This window comes from Centropristis striata, chromosome 20 (assembly GCF_030273125.1).
Source record: "Centropristis striata isolate RG_2023a ecotype Rhode Island chromosome 20, C.striata_1.0, whole genome shotgun sequence".
Lineage (NCBI taxonomy): Eukaryota > Metazoa > Chordata > Actinopteri > Perciformes > Serranidae > Centropristis > Centropristis striata.
In genome coordinates, this window is record NC_081536.1 from 1,415,964 (window position 1) to 1,436,222 (window position 20,259).

At 36.8% G+C, this 20,259-nt stretch overlaps 1 protein-coding gene across 1 annotated transcript in view; it reads right to left on the reverse strand.

Annotated features, from left to right (window-relative positions):
* The window catches only part of LOC131993242 (adhesion G protein-coupled receptor A3), a 436,008-nt gene that overhangs the window by 75,011 nt on the left and 340,738 nt on the right, over window positions 1-20,259 (reverse strand). The window contains exon 15 of the mRNA XM_059359047.1: window positions 5,964-6,091. Coding sequence (XP_059215030.1) covers window positions 5,964-6,091 — 128 coding nt within the window. The remainder of the gene's footprint in view (window positions 1-5,963; window positions 6,092-20,259) is intronic.

The window sequence follows — 20,259 nt, forward strand, 5'->3', positions numbered from 1 at the left end:
TCTTCCCTTTAATATTAAAATGGATGGAGAGCTATTACAATAATACCAGATTAATGCCACAGACATGATTAAGGAAACTGGCCAGGAAATGACGTTTTGAGGGTTTTTTTTGCACAAAATGGCAAAGATGTTTCCTTTGGAAAAATCTGCAAAATAGGCTTTCAATATGGCCAATATGGCCGTCTGGAGGTCATGTGACAAATTAAAGCATTGCTATTGGTTCCCTATACTCTTCCCTCTTTTTTAAAGTATCGCATCACTCAAAAACATGCATTGTAGAAATTTGACAGGCTAAAAATGGGTATGTTGCCTGAGGGAAACACTGTACCATAGAGCAGCTATTCTCAACCTTGGGGTCGGGACCCCAATTGGGGTCATGTGTTTTAGTCTTTTTGGTCATTGTGGGTTTTTTTTTTGTAATTTTGTGTCTTTTTTTGTAATTTTGTGTCTTTTTTGGTCATTTTGTTTCTTTTTAGGTCATGTTGTGTCTTTTTTTGATCATTTTGTGGTCAATTTGTGTCTTTTTTTGTCATTTTGTTTCTTTTTTTTGGACATTTTGTGTCTTTTTTTGTCATTTTGTGTCTTTTTTTGGTAATTTTGTTTCTTTTTGGGTCATTTTGTGTCTTTTTTGCTCAATTTGTGTCTTTTCTTTGGTCAATTTGTGTCTTTTTTTGGTCATTTTGTGTCTTTTCTGGACATTTTGTGTCTTTTTTGCCTAATTTGTGTCATTTTTTAATCATTTTGTGGTCCATTCGTGTGTTTTTTGGTCATTTTGTTTCTTTTTTGGTGATCTGAACTGTGCGTGTGAGATTGTGTTCAGTGAGTGGGGGTCACGGACAACACGCATGTTAAATTGGGACTTGTCGCGACTCAAAAAGGTTGAGAACTACTGCCATAGAGGGTTAACTGCGTTATTCTATTAATAAAACAATATTTTTGGGGGAAAATATGACATTGGAGACATTTCCTCTTCCCTTTAATATTAAAATGGATGGAGAGCTATTACAATAATACCAGATTAATGCCACAGACATGATTAAGTGACTGATGCTTTACAAGAAAAAGGGATGATGAATTGGCGTGCTGAAATAATACGCCAGTCAGACCCCCCCCCCCCGCTTAATAATAACAGATGAAGCTCCCAGAAGAAGATCAGACAGATGCCACAGCACAAAACCACACGACACGTTCTCTATCTTCATCCCCATATGGAATAATAGAAGTAAATGCCCCTAAGAAATCCATTAGAAGCATATATTTCTGCTGTGATTTTCTGAAAAACACACACACACACACACTCATATAGGCTTGTGTATGTGTTTTAGATCCTCTTAGTCAGACAGGCTGCAGTGCTTTACGCCAGCCTAAAGCATCTGACTCACACTCGCCACAGGATCAGAGGCAGAGGACTCAAGAACAAACTGTGAACCATGAAGGGAGAGAAAGGTGAAGGATTACACCAGAGTCACTGCAGCTCCAGTGGCAGAAATGAAGCTAATGGCTGTGATTTTTTAATCGAAAGTGCAGAAAATTTAACCTCGTGACCACACAACCCACCAGCGGGGTTAAAGGCATGTTTTCTCAAGAAGAATTACACCGTTCATCATAACCAGAAACTGTTGTCTGTATAATAAACCGATTTAATAATGTGGTGCTGCTTACTTGATTAACTCCATGGAGTCTTTATGGGCTATTTTGTCTATTTTTGAATCCTTTCCATCCTGCCTGTATACACCACTTAAAAATGTTTAAATGCCATGTTGGTATATTTTTTTCTGACTTCAATATTTTGAATCAAAAAGAAACAAAGAAAAACCAACATGAATGGGATCTTGATCTTGTGTGGCTCTATTTTATTTGTGTCTTGTGTGTTTAGTGTAACAATTTTGGTCATTTTGTGTCTTTGTAAGTCATTTTATGTCTTTTGTTGTGTCTATTTTTAGTCATTTTGTGTCTTTTTTAGTCCTTTAGTCCAACATAAAATGTGATTTATAATCTTTTTTTTAACTTTCAAAACACTATCATGCTCAATAAGGAATTTCAAATGTTGCAAATGTGAACAAAGGTTGCAAATATAACATATAGGAGGGTTCCATCCAGTTCTATCATTTTATACAAAATATTTTTTACCTTGTCTCCAGTTTTACTTGGTATATCATCAGGACTGGAAAAGTTGGTGTGTTCTAAAACTTTTGACCAGTAGTGTATCTTGTGTCAAACTTCTCCAAAAAATTAAGCTTTTGCACAAAGCAGATCCTGCAGAAAGACTTTAAATTCTGAGCTCTGTAGTGCAACTGGGAAGCCATGAATTAGACATTCACATCCTCTGATCTGCAGACTGTTTACACAGAGCCGAGAGGACAGGACAAGACAGTTTGTACAACCCAGATTCCTGGAAGCTGCCCAGTACAACCAGTACATCTGCTGGCTCCACTGGAGCAGTTGGCTGTTAAGAGCTTTATACTCCAGAGCGTCTCAGCAGAGAGAGAGAGGGTCTTTCTCTTTCCCCACACAGATTTATCCTTTATCCTGTCGGCACGGGAACTAAACCAAAGATCTTTCAGTCACAAACTCACTTTTCAACCAAACGCTAACCTCGTTCTTCTGCTGGTGCTGGTTCCCAGTTGGCCCAATTTGCAAATGTCTCAGAACCTGTTTGCTTTTCCACGGGCTCGAGAGCCACATTAATATATGATAACACGAATATAATAACAGCAATGGCAGATTACATCGTCTCTTTACAAATGTTGCTCCTTGCTTTGTGAGCCTACATTGGCGTCCAATTAAAAAAAAAAAAAAAATGCTGTATTGAAGAAGCGTGAAACTAGCAATTGAGACCAAAATCTCATCAGGAAAATATTTACTGAGTTTATGAATCAAGTGAGAAGTACAGTCATTTTCTCATCTATAGACTTCTATACAATTCTGCTTCTGCATTAGAAAGAATGGAGGTTTATGGCACTTCTGCATTGGCTTCAATGGTTGCCACTTGGTTAAAACAATCTTTTTATGCATCTTCAGTAGTATCAACTAAAAATCAACAATGAGAAGTGTGTTACTCTGAAACCACTGTAGTATAGCACTTGTAATGTTTATGAGAAGATTAAAAAAGGGAAGTTTTCTTGCAATATTTGTGTTTTTTCCTCCATAAACACGACTGGTACAACACGTTTGGGTAACACTTTACAATAACCATCATTTATAAAGGTAAATAGATAGTTTATTAATGTTAAATCATCATTTATAAATGGCAAATGGATAGTTTAACAATGTAAGTTAATAGTTACTTTACCATTAATACACAATTCAATTCTAATTAATAATGTTCATCAATGGACTTTTTATTAATGATTTATAGTTGCACTCATAACATTTTAAACGCTATTTTAAGCATTTGTTAATGATTTCCAAATTAGTTATATATTTTTAAGAAAATGGTTGAAAAAAAACACATCTATAAAGATTAAATATGTAGACCTAATTGTAGTACTTTGTAAATGGTTAATATTTGGTTTATTAACCATCTATAAACATAACTTAGATGGTTATTGTAAAGTGTTACCCACGTTTGTTCTGCTCGTCAGGACGCCGATTACGCTTTTATTAACACTGAACGTGAGATGTTAAAGTGGGTAACACGTAGTGGCGTTAGCAATTCAGGTAAACAAATAAAATAAAATGAATGATGCAGGTTTTATTTGGTCTTGCTAACACATAGCTAACCTTAGCTTGCTAACACATAGCTAACATTAGCCTGCTTACACATAGCTAACATTAGCCTGCTAACACATAGCTAACATTAGCTCGCTAACACATAGCTCGGCCCCCAGCCCCTGACATAAGTGGTTCATGGTTCAAGACCAGCAAAGAGTTTGTGCCGCTGTGGAACCAGTTTTCCTGCAGAGAACCGGTTCTCAGGCAGTTGAAATGCGAGGAACTGGTTCCAGGTTAGGCACCGGCTCCAAACCGGCCCTGGTACTCGAAAAGGGGTAATCTCCAACCTTTAGGCCACCACTGCCCCATGTTCTATTAAAAACTACACCAAGACAGTATAGTCAGGCGTCTAGGACCAGATTTAAGAATAAAGGGGACACGCCGGACAAAAGCACCACATTTTTTCCACGTGCTCTCTATCACTATAGGTTTAAATTTTTGGTAGGAGCCACTTCGTCAAGATTGTGGATCGAAGATGGCACCCATATAAAGTCTATGAGAACCAATATATCTTCCAATTTACTTAAAAGGTCAATCTTGGTGTCAAAATATGCATTTTCTGGGTCAAGGAATCATTTAAAGCTGTTGAGAATATCACTAGAGATCTGACATGAGATTAAAGCGTTCCCTTGATTTCATTTTCAACTCAGGATTCCCTGCTGCAGCACTTGAAGGCCTACCAGTCTGGGTGAAAATGAACATTTCTATTTGATCAAATAACTATCTAGTGATATTCTCAACAGCTTTAAATGATTCCTTGACACAGAAAATGTATATTTTGACACCAAGATTGACCTTCTAATTGGCTTGGAAGATATAGAGTTTCTCATAGACTTTATATGGCTGCCATCTCCGATCCACAATCTTGATGAAGTGGCTCCTACCAAAACTTGAAACCTATGGTGTCCCCTTTATTTGGCTAAGCCGCCTGACTAGTATATCTTCCGTTACAACTGAAAAAAAAAAAGTTTTTTGAAAAGTATACACTCCATTCTGAATTGTTTGCATTCTGTTTATATTTATGGTTTACACATTTAGTGACCAGGGTTATAAGTAGAGGTTGTAAGTTCCCATTTTTACCTTAGTATTGGTAACACGTGTGGGCCCTTTGAAACATGTTACATACATAGACTCCTTTTTTCTTTTTTAAATGATCAAAGAAACTCAAATTGCATTTTTCTTTCTCACATGAATATGGCATTATATCTGTGCTATACTGCACAAAAGACATTTGTGAATCCTCCCTTTCATCTAGCGTGGATTGATCTGTTGCAGGACTTAACATATTGCAGCGAAAAAAACCAGGCCACAGTGCCAATCTGAACCTGCTCGCGGTTTAGAGGGTTAACTGTGTACTTTAACAGTATGGAGTTAAGGCAGGGGTGGGCAATTAATTTTCCCAAGGGGCCACATGACCAATACCACGAAGGTTGCAGGGGCCGGACCAAAACTCTGAACTAAATTCTGCTCAATATTAATGTAATCGCTTTATAAAATACAGTAAATTATCTGGTTTTGAGCTGCTACTGATAAGAATACATGTTATGATGAGACTGTTAATGTGGAGTAAATCAAATATAGCAGTAAAAAGTAGTAAATACTCCAATCACTATATCACTATTCCATTTATTTTAAACACAACTGTAAATGACCTTTAGCAAGGTTCCTATTGGTGTTTTTTTATTATAGAGCTTGTTTTTTCATGTTTGTACATTTTCAAGGTGTTTTACAATGTTGTGATGCTTTTGTTTTGAAAAGGTGTCGTCCAGTGTAAAACAGGTGCTTTAATTTTGAAAGGTAGTGACAGGAAATAACCGGTAGAACAAGGTTTGTTAAAGTTTATTTATTCTCTCATATATATTAGTGGCTATATTTGTTGTCTTAACTATAGTAAAAGTGCTTGTTTGCTCAAGTGCTAATGCTAATGTTTGCTATTGTTTTCTTACGGTGGATTCACAAGGTGACCAAGGAATTTATTAACTTGTTAATTTATTTACTTTATGCAAAAAGCAATAGGTGTTTTTGAGAAGGTACCTGGAGTAACTCAGTTATAGCCTACGTAAATCGCCTTCAAAATAAAAGCACTGCGGTTGTATTGATTTCTAATTTCTGGGTAACCTCATGCGGGCCGGAAAAGGACAGGCAACGGGCCGGATGTGGCCCGCGGGCCGCCCATTGCCCAGGTCTGCTTTAGACCCATGTTGTGCATCAAAGGGTTAAACAGGATGGAGTTCAGGCTTTCTTCTTACCTGTGGTGCACGATGTAGGTGATGATGGAGGCGAAGAGGCAGAGCAACATGACCGCCGTGCAGGCATACACGACCGGGTGCAGAAACTCCCCAGGGTACGGGGGGAAAGACAGCACCTTCTTCAGATCCTACGGAGAAAAAAAAAAGATCAGACACAAGTTATCATGAATACAGTATCATAAATATCATCAGTGAACAAGAACTGGGCCTGCACACTGACAGCTTTTCCAACAATCCACCCAAAGATGATGAGCCTCCATATGCATAGCGCGGTAAACTGATATGCAAGGAAAATACAAATGAATGTCAAGGAAATATCCTCCGAGTTAGAACGGCGTCCAAATCAGCATAAAAGAGCATCAACCCTGTCGAGAGAATATTATTCCCTCTCTCTGCATTTACATTTTGCATTTCAGGCGTTTAGCTGACACTCTTAGTCGGAGCGACTGAGTGCAACAATAGTATAATCTTCCTAGTCTGCCAACATGAAAAGCAAAACAAAAATGGATAGCAGCCAGGCAAAAAAAAAAAAGAAAAAAGATAAGTCTTTTTTTTTGTGTCTCTAACAGATACATTGTTAACAGACGCTCATTAAGCCCCGATCAACATCACAGTCCATTTGCTGGGTAATTTATTCTACAAGAAGTCTACAAGACAAACTTCTTCAACACATTTTGACAGCTAAAACTCTCCAAGTAGACACACATTTTAATACTTTAATTTATCACTGTATCTGTAAGCCTTCGGCTGTGTTGCATTAAAAGACAAATTGTTAAAAAAAAAAACAGAACACCAATTCCATATCGGAGGCGGCAGTGACGTCACGATTTAGGCTCCGTCATGTTGATGAGGCTAAATAAAGCACACCTTATCTCCATAACCCTCCAGCTCAGACACACACACACACACACACACACACACACACACACACACACACACATTCTTGTACTTCTACCTTTGTGAGGACCCTAATTGGAACAGTGAATTCCCTACCAAGGCCAAAAAAAAGCCTTTAAAGAAGAGAGGACAGGCCGAAATGTCCTCACTTTGCAAAAATGTCCTCACTCTGTTGGTTAAAAACGCGTTCCGGTCCTCACAATGTAGGAAGTACACACACACACACACACACACACACACACACACATTCTTGTACTTCTGCCTTTGTGAGGACCCTCATTGGAACAGTGAATTCCCTACCAAGGCCAAAAAAAAGCCTTTAAAGAAGAGAGGACAGGCCGAAATGTCCTCACTTTGCAAAAATGTCCTCACTCTGTTGGTTAAAAACGTGTTCCGGTCCTCACTATGTAGGAAGTACAAGAACACACACACACACACACACACACACACACACACACACACACACACACACAGACACACATTCTTGTACTTCTGCCTTTGTGAGGACCCTCATTGGAACAGTGAATTCCCTACCAAGGTTATAATAGTTTTGGATTTTTCATTAGTTTTAGTTTTAATTTTGTTGTGAATTTTTGTTTTCAAATCCAGTTAGTTTTAATGAGTTTTTAGAGTGAGTTTGCTAGTTTTAGTTTAGTATTTATTTTTTTGAAATGCTTTAGTTTTTATTAGTTGTAGTTTTTTGTAATGGGGTATTTGTTGGGTGGGAGATTTAAAGAGGTCACAGTAAATTCCATCTTCATTATGTATGAAAAAAGTTGCGAAGAGGAAAACGAAGGACATTTTCACTATAATTTTAGTTAGTTTTGTAACCACACAATACAGTTTCAGTTAATTATCATTATCATGTAACCTTTAACCCTTAAAACAAAGTCTGAAATCTCAAAAAAGAAAAGAAGAACATTTAAAGAAGTGAGGACCGGCCGAAATGTCCTCACTTTGCAAAGATGTCCTCACTCTGTTGGTTAAAAACGTGTTCCGGTCCTCACTATGTAGGAAGTACAAGTACACACACACACACATACACACACACACACACACACGCTGTCTGATTCCATCATTGTCTGGGTGAGTAGCCAAGTGGGATATTCTCTCTGTGTGTTTATCCGAAGGCTGATGAGCCTGTCGGGGCCTGCGAGGGGTTATGACCTTCAACTGAGCATTTATAAGCACTGTTGTAAAGTAGTTGCCCAAGATGAAATAAAAGGGTTGGGGGACAGGACGCTGGGGAGATGTAGAGCAGGAGTGTGTGTGTGTGTGTGTGTGTGTGTGTCCAACACTCTAATAAAGCCTTTCCTGTGTGTTTAAAGAGGACAGGGGAAAAGAAAGTGAAAGAGTTGGAGCCCTTCTTTCTATTAAAAGATTTTTTCTAGCTCAGTTTTCTAGCTTTTTTTGAGGTAGTCAGAAGTCATCGCTCTGATAATATTCTGCTTCTTCTAAGAGACTTTATTGTGAACTGGAAACAGGATAAAAGACATCACTTCTGATGCACTAAACCAGCGGTTCTCAAACTGGGGTCCCCGGACCTCCGAGGGTCCACAAGCCATAGCTTGGGTGTCCGTGAAATAATTTGCAATAAATTATTAAAGTTATGCCATATCATTAAAAATTGTGTAAGTACAATGGGAAACTAAACTGAAAAATCATAATTGCAACAAAGGGAAAAATTCAAAGCAGCAGCAGCTAAAAGTAGATACAGTATCACCTGCCCCCAATGATGTTGTCGCCACACAAATTCATAGTAAGAAACAATGGGCTGAAATGCTAACAAAATACCTGTTTCTGACTAAAGCTATAAGATTTAAGCATATCATATAATTATTTTAGCACTCTGTGTTTACCGGAAATGACAAGTTGGCTGTTAGTGAGCTAATGTTAGCTATGTGTTAGCGAGCTAATGTTAGCTATGTGTTCGTGAGCTAATGTTAGCTATATGTTAGTGAGCTAATGTTAGCTATATGTTAGTGAGCTAATGTTAGCTATGTGTTGGCGAGCTAATGTTAGCTATGTGTTAGCAGGCTAATGTTAGCTATGTGTTAGTGAGCTAACATTAGCTATGTGTTAGCAGGCTAATGTTAGCTATGTGTTAGAGAGCTAATGTTAGCAGGCTAATTTTAGCTATGTGTTAGCGAGCTAATGTTAGCTATGTGTTAGCGAGTTAATGTTAGCTATGTGTAAGTGAGCTAATGTTAGCTATATGTTAGTGAGCTAATGTTAGCTATGTGTTAGCGAGCTAATGTTAGCTATGTGTTAGAGAGCTAATGTTAGCTATGTGTTAGCAGGCTAATTTTAGCTATGTGTTGGCGAGCTAATGTTAGCTATGTGTTAGAAGGCTAATTTTAGCTATGTGTTAGTGAGCTAATGTTAGCTATGTGTTAGCAGGCTAATGCGCGTAATACTGCATGTAGTTTTCTGAATGATCCACTTTCTACTACATCACGTGTTACATATCGTCAAATGCTTTAGCTTAACTTACAGAAATGTAGTTGGCCTAAAACTGACGTTAGAAACATTACTTTTTACATTCTCCACAAGAACAGAGAAATTTGTTGAGTTTCAGGATCGTCAGATTTTAATAGCTTAGTTATGGGTTCTTTGCCCTGTTTGGAGTGCATTAGTGCATTTTTGTGTTGTTTGCTAGTCGACAGAATTGATAATTGGAGACACCTTCTTGTCAATGGGGGCGGCTTAAGTGTGCTCTGTCTCTACCTTTTATCATTGTGATTTATCTGCAGTCTAAGCCAGTAGTTCTCAACCTTTTTGAGTCGTGACCCCCAATTTAACATGCATGTTGTCCGTGACCCCCACTCACTGAACACAATCTCACATGCACAGTTCAGATCACCCAAAAAAGAAACAAAATGAGCAAAAAAGGGAAACAAAATGACCAAAAAAAGACACAAATTGACCACAAAAAGATAAAAAAAGCCACAAAATGACCCAAAAAAGAAACAAAATGACCAAAAAAGACACAAAATGACTAAAAAAAGATACAAAATTACCAAAAAAAAGGAAACAAAATTACCAAAAAAGACACAACTTGACCACAAAATGATCAAAAAAGCCACAAAATGACCAAAAGAGACACAAAATGACCCAAAAAAGAAACAAAATGACCAAAAAGACACAAAATGACTAAAAAAAGATACAAAATTACCAAAAAAAGGAAATGCTGACTTCCAAAATGATTTGGCAACCCCCAGAAATCATCTCGCGACCCCAATTGGGGTCCCGACCCCAAGGTTGAGAATAGTCTAAGCATCATAGTCTTGGTTCTATGAGTCTGTAGTCTGTATTTAGTAATGCACTCACTTGTGTTCAACACATTCAGCCTAAATGTCTGACTTGACATATTATGTCAGTGCATTTCATTTATCTGAAGGCAAAGCAACCATATGGTTTGAGTTCTATAAAAGCCTTTACTTCTGAATTGCATATTCAACACATTTACATGTCCAATTTGACAGATGATGTCAAAGCATTTAACTTTAATGCTCAGGAAGAAACGCTGTAATCTTTCTCTCTGGTAAAGTTCAGTACAGTCAGAACGGCACTCTGTATTTGTTGCTTGAACAGTAGAGATGTCAGTTATATCTGCTTATGCTATGGAATATTTAATCACCCATCTTTGCTCACTAAATCTTTGCCTTTCTTACCCTCAGGTGTGAATAAACTACCGCTTATGAAATTGTTTTTTAAAATGAAAAAGCATGTCCCTAGTCATGGTGCTCTGGATACTTATTTCAACTCATAATAGGCAAGAGGTGGGTGTACACCTTAGGGAGGTGGTCTATAGCAGGATTTATGCTGCATTCACATGCATTCAAAACGGTAGACGGACTGTCTTAAAGGATAGCAGGATGGCAAAACAAAGCATGCATGAAGATATGCTGCTATAGTGATGTTGTATTGTTTACAAAGAATGGAATAGAATATTAATTCATTAATTCGTTATCCTTAACCTCTTGGGAAAACTCAAAGGGATGGAATAAATTATGTTAAATAAAATTATTCTGTATCTTTAGTATATACACTACTGGTCAAAAGTTTTAGAACACTCCAACTTTTCCAGAATTTTATTGAAAAAATGATGCAGTTTAATGTCTCAGTGTACTCTGAAATTAATGCATAGAACAAATAAACAATTGAAGTTAAAAATAATGAATCGTAGAATCAATTTAGAAAGGAAAATGTATTCTAAACTGTTGACTCATGGAAGTAGCACCTTAACAGATAGAACAGCTGAACACACTCAGTGGAAATCAAATATTCTTCAGAAAGTTCTTCCCAACTCTGTTGCAGAAGTTCCCTTAAATGTGGAGCAACTTGTAGGTTGTAAGTGATCAAGAAAAGTTGGGACACCTGTAGGAATTGGTAGCAACTTAGCAACTTTCAAGGCTTGATCAACCTCCGTTGCTGCAGAACTGCTTTAAGTTTTTAACCCATTTCTTAAATAATAGATAATAAATCTGAAATGTACATTCTTTTTCAGTTTTGGTTAACCTTACCTTTTTTTATTTACCTCTGGCAGTTCACCACTTTGTACCCTTCCTAGCTGTTCATTGGACTTGAACTGCTTGAATTTCAATAAAAAAATGTAATTGAATGATTTCATGCTCTGATCGAGTGTTGGAATGTAACTAAGTACATTTACTCAAGTACTGTACTTAAGTACAATTTTGAGGTACTTGTACTTTACTTGAGTCTTTAAATTTTATGTAACTTTATACTTCTATTCCACTACATTTTGAGGTAAATATTGTACTTTTTACTTCACTACATTTAGCTGACAGCTTTAGTCACTTTTGACATCAAGATTTAACATAAAAACATGATCAATTTAAAGTGATTAGACATTTTTAAAAAAAATTAAACCTCATAACAGACATATCTAGAATATTTATAAGAATATAAGTGGGGTCATTTTGCGAGTACTTTTACTTTTGATACTTTAAGTACATTTTGATGCTTTGATGATACTTTTACACTTATTTTGAATGCAGGACTTTTACTTGTAGTGGAGTAATTTCACAGTGTGGTATTAGTATTTAAAAAAAAACCTTATTTAAGGGAAATAAATACTTTATCCACCACTGCTCTGATCATATGAGTCCATTTTTTGTTCCACCAAATTTGTCAAAATGGCAAAATGTTGAAATATTTCAACTTTGGACAGCAATGCCGTTTAAATTACCATTGCTGGTATTCTCTGCCCTACTTTTACCATTTTCCCATCACTCTCTCATCCACTGAAACTACATCCAATTTGCCATCCACTGTCTGCCTGAATACAGTTGAATGCAGATGGAAAACCATTTACTGTTACATTCACTCCTACGGTAAGCCTCTGCATATAAAGAGCTTTGAAAACCCTTGAAAGAGTGTGGTGTCTGTTTTATTTAACTTTTCCAACACCAAAAATAAATGCCCTAATCTCTCAGGAATGGATTACACAGTGTGTGTCTGCTCTAACCTGCTAATGAAAGCATGCCCATTAACTAGCTTACAGGATTTAACACGGTTCAGCCGGAAACATGAAGTCAGCTGGTAAAGCCATTTTTAACTAACTCACAGGGTTCACGTTAGCTTAATTATCTAGCTAGCTGTAGCTGAACAAATCTGCTACAATTGTTTTTCACCAGCAACATTCATGGCTGAGAAGCTTTTGTCTACTTTCAAATCAAAGACCCAGAGAATCAAACATTACTAAGAATTCTGAGTGATGAATATGCCGACTGCAAATACGGTAGATTACAAAATAAAACAGATTTCAAAATAAAACACAGCGGATCGCCTTTTTTTGGCGAGATCTTCGCCAAAAAGTGATTATGTACATTCACTGAGTGAATATTTAGAAAATAAAACATATATTTCTCGCTAGAAATGTGGTCAAAATCCATTTTTATGCAGAAACAAAGTCAAAATATTGATTTTTTTCACTAAAAATGAGAGAACTGTCCACCATGTTTTTCATTCCGACCGCCGGAACCTTGAAAGTCACGTGACTTGGACACAAACCAATAGGAAAAAATACCAGGTTGGGATATGACTGTCATTAACTTGCATTGTAGCGAAATCCGTGTCAATTTCACGGAAATTTGAGTGATTCCGTGGCTATTCCACGGATTTTGAGTTAAGAAAATCCGTGGCTATTTCACGGATTTCTGTGAGACCAGGTTGGCAAATGTGTCATCTTTGGATGTTGGATCAATCAGACATTAGCAACATTAGCATTGATTTGGAGTTGTTATTTTCTTCACCTGATGAATGCAAGTCACATATTCACTCTCCTTTTATCTCCTTAGGTTATTTTTAGCAGCTAAATGCTCAACTTTCTTCACCAGGGATGTTTCATACAGAAACTGGAACTAAGACTGGTCAATTAGTAATATGAAATAAAAGCTGAAATGTCATTTGCCCGCTTTGTTGATTGACAGCATGCTAGGTTTCTGGCTTTAGTATATAGCATTTGTACTAGCTGGCTAGCTAGAAAGTGATGCTAGTTTGTTAGCTAGTTTCAGTTTGCCTTTGGTGAATCAAAATAAAATAAGCCTGCTACTGACAGACACTTTTTTAAAAATTGGCTGGTGAGAGCTGGGAGACCAAATATGTACATAAAAAAACCCCTATTATTTTAATAATACATATCACAGACAAGTATTTTTGGTGCCAACTAATGAAAGTAGCAAATGCTAATCGTCCAGTTGACTTATTGTACATATCTCTGATCTTCACCAACTAGATTTAGATTTAGTATAGCATTTGTGCTAGCTGGCTAGCTAGAAAGTGATGCTAGTTTGTTAGCTAGTTTCAGTTTGCCTTTGGTGAATCAAAATAAAATAAGCCTGCATGACTACTGACAAACACTATTTTTAAAATTGGCTGGCGAGAGCTGGGAGACCACAATGTGATGTAATATGCATATGTACATAAAAAAAAAACTATAATTTTAATAATGCATATCACAGACAAGTATTTTTGGTGCCAACTAGTGAAAATGTTAATCTTCTAGTTGACTAATTGTACACATCTCTGATCTTCACCAACTAGATTTATTGTTTAGTTCTAAACAGTAGTTGGTTTATCTGAGCTTCATGCTGAAAACAGCTGCCTGCTGCTGGAAATAAGGCTGGTGAGAGTGATGAACAAAACTTAAAACTATGCAGTTGAGAGCTCAAACCAAAACTTTAAGCTAAACGACGTCATTTGATCCATTGCTAATATAAAAATATTGATTAGAACAGCTTTAATACTAACCATAATATCATAAAAACTATTCTTGCCTGACTTTAAAAGCCGGTGGAAGAAAAACCATCGATCTTTAAAAATACAGACATGAGTCTGCAGCTTGTAGCTTGGCCAGAAAATCAAAAAAATGACAAGAGGGAGGGGGAAGAGCTGGAGAGAGGACTGTAATTAGACCTGAGCAATAAAATGTTCCATCATTTGGGAGCACAGTAGCACAGAGAAAGATAGAAGAAAAGGAAAAATATGTCGGAGAGAAGGGAAAAGGACAGTGAGGGACCCTTTTGGGGGAAAACACATGACAAACACATCCCAAAATTGTAAACAGCTTCACATAATTTGGTAGCTGCAGATTTACAGGGAATTATTAAGTTTATTTGTCCCCGGAGCGATGTCATGGAAGGACAATGAAAACTGGTGTTAATTACAGCTCAATGAATTGATGTTGTTGGAAAAAAAAAAAGAAAAAAATCGAGGCCTGAAGCATCAGCAAGAAATCCTGCTGAAATGAAGCTTTTAAGTCAGTATAAGCTGATTTATGTGCTTAAAGAGCAAATAACACTTCATAGGGGTTCAAATCATGAAAAATAAGCCCACAAAAACACCAACTTAACCAAAGGTCAAACGTTTCCCAGAGAACCAGTAACTGCATCTGTAAAAAACTGAGTCATTCCTCGACATGTTGAGCAGTTCAGCGTCATGCTAAGTGGTGAATGACAGCATCTATAGTTAAATGGCTTTAGGTGTGAGGCAGGCAGGGAGTCAAACGTGCTCATGGGATATGTTATCATCATCACCGGGCTTATAATGTGTCAGCTTCTCGCCTCCAGAGTCTTTAACCATTTCTCACCCCCAACACATAAAGCTCAGCAACCCACAGCAGCGCTGAGCTCTAAATCCATAAGACGTCATGCATCTCACTCCCAAAACCACATATGTGCCCCAGTAACTGATGACTAAAAAAGCTGATTTCTGGTAAACAAGAAATCAATGTACTGTGCTAAAAAACAGTGGGGGAATGTAACTACGTACATTTACTCAAGTACACTGTAATAAATTATTCTGTAGTCATTTTATTAGGGCCTCGGGGCAATCTCACCGAGCACTGGTCCCATCCAGCAATATCTGTAGGGACCAGTGCTGCACTACTGTTATACTGTGGATTTCTTCTTATTCCTCTTCCGGACGCAATTTCGTCCCGCTACTAGTCTCATTTTGTCTCATTTTCGTTTTGATATATAATTTGTCCTGCAACTCTTCAAGTTGCAGGACAAATTATATATCAAAACGCATGGTTTGATCGGGATCGGTGTGCTATTACTTTTCTCTACAGAATACGAAACTGCCCAAAAATTTGCATTGAAATGAATGGGACGGCCGACAAAAAATGAGCGAAAAAGAACAATAATTGGGGATTTTTAAACGTCTACTTCTCCGGCATAATTTCACCTAGAGACTCCATTTAAACTTTAAACAGTAGACACAAGTCTTGTGTATCGGTGTATTAATCCACGTTTCGATAGGTCATATAGTTTTTTATCAATCCCTGTTCAATGACCATGATCATTTTTGGAGAAATTCTGAGATTATAATGGGTGTGTATTGCACGGAATGTTCGTGTCACAGTGTGTGACATCATCACCAGAGTGTAGAGGGAGAGAAAAAACTGTCAAAAATAAATTTGAAAACTGCGCTCCAGGCCGCAAATTCCACTCTACAGAAATAATTTATACATAGAAACGTAGGAAAATTAGTCTTCTCACTCACAATCCTCTGGTAAAGCTGTCAGAGTTATAGTTTGGGCGTAGGACGCACAGATGATCCACCAACACCACCAACAGCCTCATTGGCTCCCATATTAAAAACGCAGGAAGATTTCGGAAAAAAGGAAGATGGAACAGTTTTTTAGATCGCTCTAACAAAGCTATTTTTTCATTTATCTAACAGCTTTAGTTGCTTTTCAGGATGAGATTTAACAAAAAAACATGATAAATATAAAGTGATTAATCATTTGTTTAATAAAACCACATACAAGTATATTCAATAAAATGAGCCCTATCTTTTTAAATTAAGACACTGCTTACATAAATGTATCAATACAAATAATCTAACGATATATTTAGAATATATAAAACAATCTGAGTGGGTTCGTTCTGCATCATGAGTTTACTTTTGAGTTTATTTCAATGCTGATACTTTTGTACTTCTACTTCAGTAAGTTTTGAATGCAGGACTTTTACTTGTAGTGGAGTAATTTCACAGTGTGTATTAGTACTTTTACTGCAGTAAGGGATCTGAATACTTCTTCCACCACTGCTAAAAACACACTGCACCAAGAGACAACAACAGAGCTGCAGCTTTGAATGCTGTCACAAATTTAAAAACATTAGAAAACATGTTTTAGAAACTGAATTTTTAAAAACATACAGCATTCCTTTGTTTCATCTTTTATTCAAGCTTATTTATTCACAGCACTGTCTGCCGTCTTTTCACTCTTTTGTCATTTCTAGCAGCTCCTCCGTTCCCCTCAAACACTGCATTGTGAGACAGCAGAGTCCATTAACGCCACATTCAAAAATCAAGCAATGTAATTATCCATGCTGGCATTTTGGAGTATACTTAATTTAGGATTTTTCCTCCGCTGTGTATGCGCTACATACTTGAAACACATTTTGAGTTTATTAAAAGCCTAAAAGCCCCGCTAACAGCCCAATGTGCTGTTCCCAGTATGCAAGTGAACCAAGACAGACTCACAGCTGAGCGGGCGAAAAGGAGCTAAACATCAGGTGTGACTAAAGCTGCAGAAGCAGGAAAGGTCTTCATATCTGAACAGCAGGACAGGACAAACACCCACAGGTCCTGCTGAGGTCTGGATCTACTGTTATAGATATTAACACCTTCAGTGATGAGTCAATCCCTGCTATTCTCAGGTAACTGTAAGAATGGACCACCAGGAAGCACCACGATTTTATCCAAATACTTGAGTCATGATACAGATGTCCTGATTAAGATAGATATATTTGGCTGTGGTCTGTAATAACAATACAAAATGATAATCAGTACTTCATACATGAGAAAAATGAAACTAACATTCACAGCAAGGCAATTATGGTGCATTCAATAGTGTCGTAACGGCTATATGTTAGGCATGGGATTAGGTCTGGGCGATATATCGATATAAAAAATATATCAATGTATTTTTGAATGTGATATGGAATTAGATCATATCAAGGTTATAATAGTTTTGGATTTTTCATTAGTTTTAGTTTTAATTTCTTTGTCAGTTTCTGTTTTCAAATTCAGTTAGTTTTTAGAGTGAGTTTGCTAGTTTTAATTAGTTTTTATTTTCTGGAAAATACTTAGTTTTAGTTTAGTTTTTATTAGTTTTACTGTTAGTTGTAGTTGTTTTGTAATGGGGTATTTGTTGGGTCCAGATTCAATAAGGTCACAATAAATGTTTCCTTTATTTCCTTTGTCTGATCCATCTCAGCCCCAATAAGTTTATTAAGTCATGAAACCAGATAGATGAAATAGATTTCATATCAACCAAAAAGGTTTACGGATGAAAAAAGTTGACAAAAATGAAAACTAAGGACATTTTCACTATAATTTTAGTTAGTTTTAGTTAGTTTTGTAACCACAAAATACGGTTTCAGTTAGTTCTCGTTTTTAAAAAAAACTCTTGTTTTTATTCTTATTTCAGTTAATGAAAATGCTTTTTCAATTCTAGTTTTCGTTATTTCATTAGTTTTTGTTAACTATAATAACCTTGGACCATATCACATATATCGATATAGTTCTTATTGCCAAAATGTAGCCTTGGAGGATTAGGTGAAAATAACATATTTGTACTGCATGGGGTGGGCATGTCTGAAAAGGGAAGACTACACTTTCAGTGATGGGTCAATACCTGTAATTTTTTAGTTCACTGTCAAAAATATCACCAGGAAGATAAAGGAACTGATTATAACAAGTGCTGGGAGTATTATTGGAACAAAGGAGAACATTTATTTTATTTATTTAAATTGATGAATGAGAATAAATAATTATTGTCATATGTTCTCATCTCTCAAGACTTTCTTGCATTAATTAACACGAGATCTGTAACAAATACTGTCAATCAAACAAATCTGTCAATCAACAGCAATTTACAATTTTGACAATAAAAAAAGATTATGTTCGGCATTTAACAAACAAAAGTCTGGTTCCAGCTCCTCATTTGATCATTTGAGGTCCTTTTCAGTCATCTACATATGATAGCAAACTGAATATATTTGGATTTTTGATGGTTGATCGGCCAAAACAAGCACTTTGAATTAGTTAGAACGATTAAAAAGAAGCTGCAGTCTTGTTGAGGATACGTATTTATTTCTTAAGTGGAGGAGAATATTTGTTTCACAGTTTGAGCATAATGTTTTTGATGGCTTAGTTCAGCAAATGTATTATTAACAGCTTATCTGTTTAAGAGAAGGAAAAGACGGTATTGGATCCATATTGGTACGAGCAGATAATTTAAGTTGTCCTAGGGCCATAAAAAAGTGGTGTTGAGCAAACCCTGTTTAGAATATTTTCAGTTTGGAAGACAATTCCACTATTTTTCTAAATACACTTTAAATAAAACGATTAAGTATCTTAAAAAAATGTATTTTTTAGTTGCAGTTGAAACTGAGTCCCACCAGTTTTGGAAGTCGTTTGAAGAATGTTTTTGACTTTCATTGCATTTCCTACTATTTATTTCTACTATTTTAAACTTTTTCAATTTCATGCCATCCATTCATGGTTCAGGTATTTCCAAAGTGACGTTAAGGCAGGATAAGACAAGAAGAATCCATAAAAAGACAAAACTATGTAGCTGCTTGTCATGAAACATGTTTCCATCATCAAAACCTGCAGCAGACAAATACAAGAAAAACAATGGAGCTGGCAATCTGACAAATAATAAAGCGTTGAGTCACTGTTCAAGCAACATCATCAAACATTCACAGGCTCTGTTTCTCCATTTGTAATATTCGTCACTTTTTCTCAGTTTCATATCATTGTAAACTGAATTTGTTTGTTTTGTGGACTGTTGATTGGATGTCAAATGGGCACTGGGAGATTGTGACAAGCTAATTTTCAACCATTCTTTGACATTTTAAGACCAAACAATTAATTAAAAACACAAAACAATAAAAACCCCAGCAGATATATAACAATTAAATATGAACAATTACTGAATTAAGAATCATTCGCTAAAACTAAAGCATGGAAACAATCAAATACACCAAAATTAAGAGCATGGGTATTAACAGCAGAACAAAGTTTAGAGATGGAAAGACTAACTTTTAGAAATAGGGAACAAATACATATTTGGAATAAGTTATACTGTAAAGAAAGGCTGGTAAAAACAGTGGAAATATTTAATCAAATTAAGGAGATTAACTAAATGGTTAAATGGCTAAATGGCCCCTCCCCAACACTAACACACACTCACATGCACACACACAGATTCATGAACACGCATACATGCACCACCGCTTATTTTTTGATTATATTATTATCATTATTACTGAATTAAGCCTTGCGCGCTCGATTTCATTTCGAACTGCCAAAGGGTCTGGAAACCAGGGAGGTTTCTTAGCCCTGTTTTAGGGATCCAATCACAGAGCGGGGAGGGACGGCAAGACGATGACGCGTACTACTCGGCAGGCGGAAGTTTGTAGTTTTCTTACGGATCCAACATGGCTGCTGCAGACGCGAAACTCTCTTTAGCTGTAGATGGTGTTTTAAATAGTTTAGAGCCAAAGTTGAAAGGCGAAAGGTCTCTCAGCGGCTCCGCTGTCCCCCGGCTCGTAGCCAGATCACCGGCGTTACGGCAGTGGGGCTAATAGCGGTAGCATTACGCTAACGTTACGGCGTTAGCGGGGCTATTAGCTATTAGCTACGAGCCGGGGGACAGCGGAGCCCCCAGAGACCTGCAGCAGCTTGTTTATTGCCCATAAAATCAGTGGATGTGTGGCTGAATGACATGAGGGGGAATAAAGCGTGAAAATAAATAATCTTGCAGAAAGCGAGAACTGGAGAAGCAAAGCAGCAGCAACACTCTCTCACAGACACACACACAACAAACATCCATCTCTGTTGCTCTACTACGTCA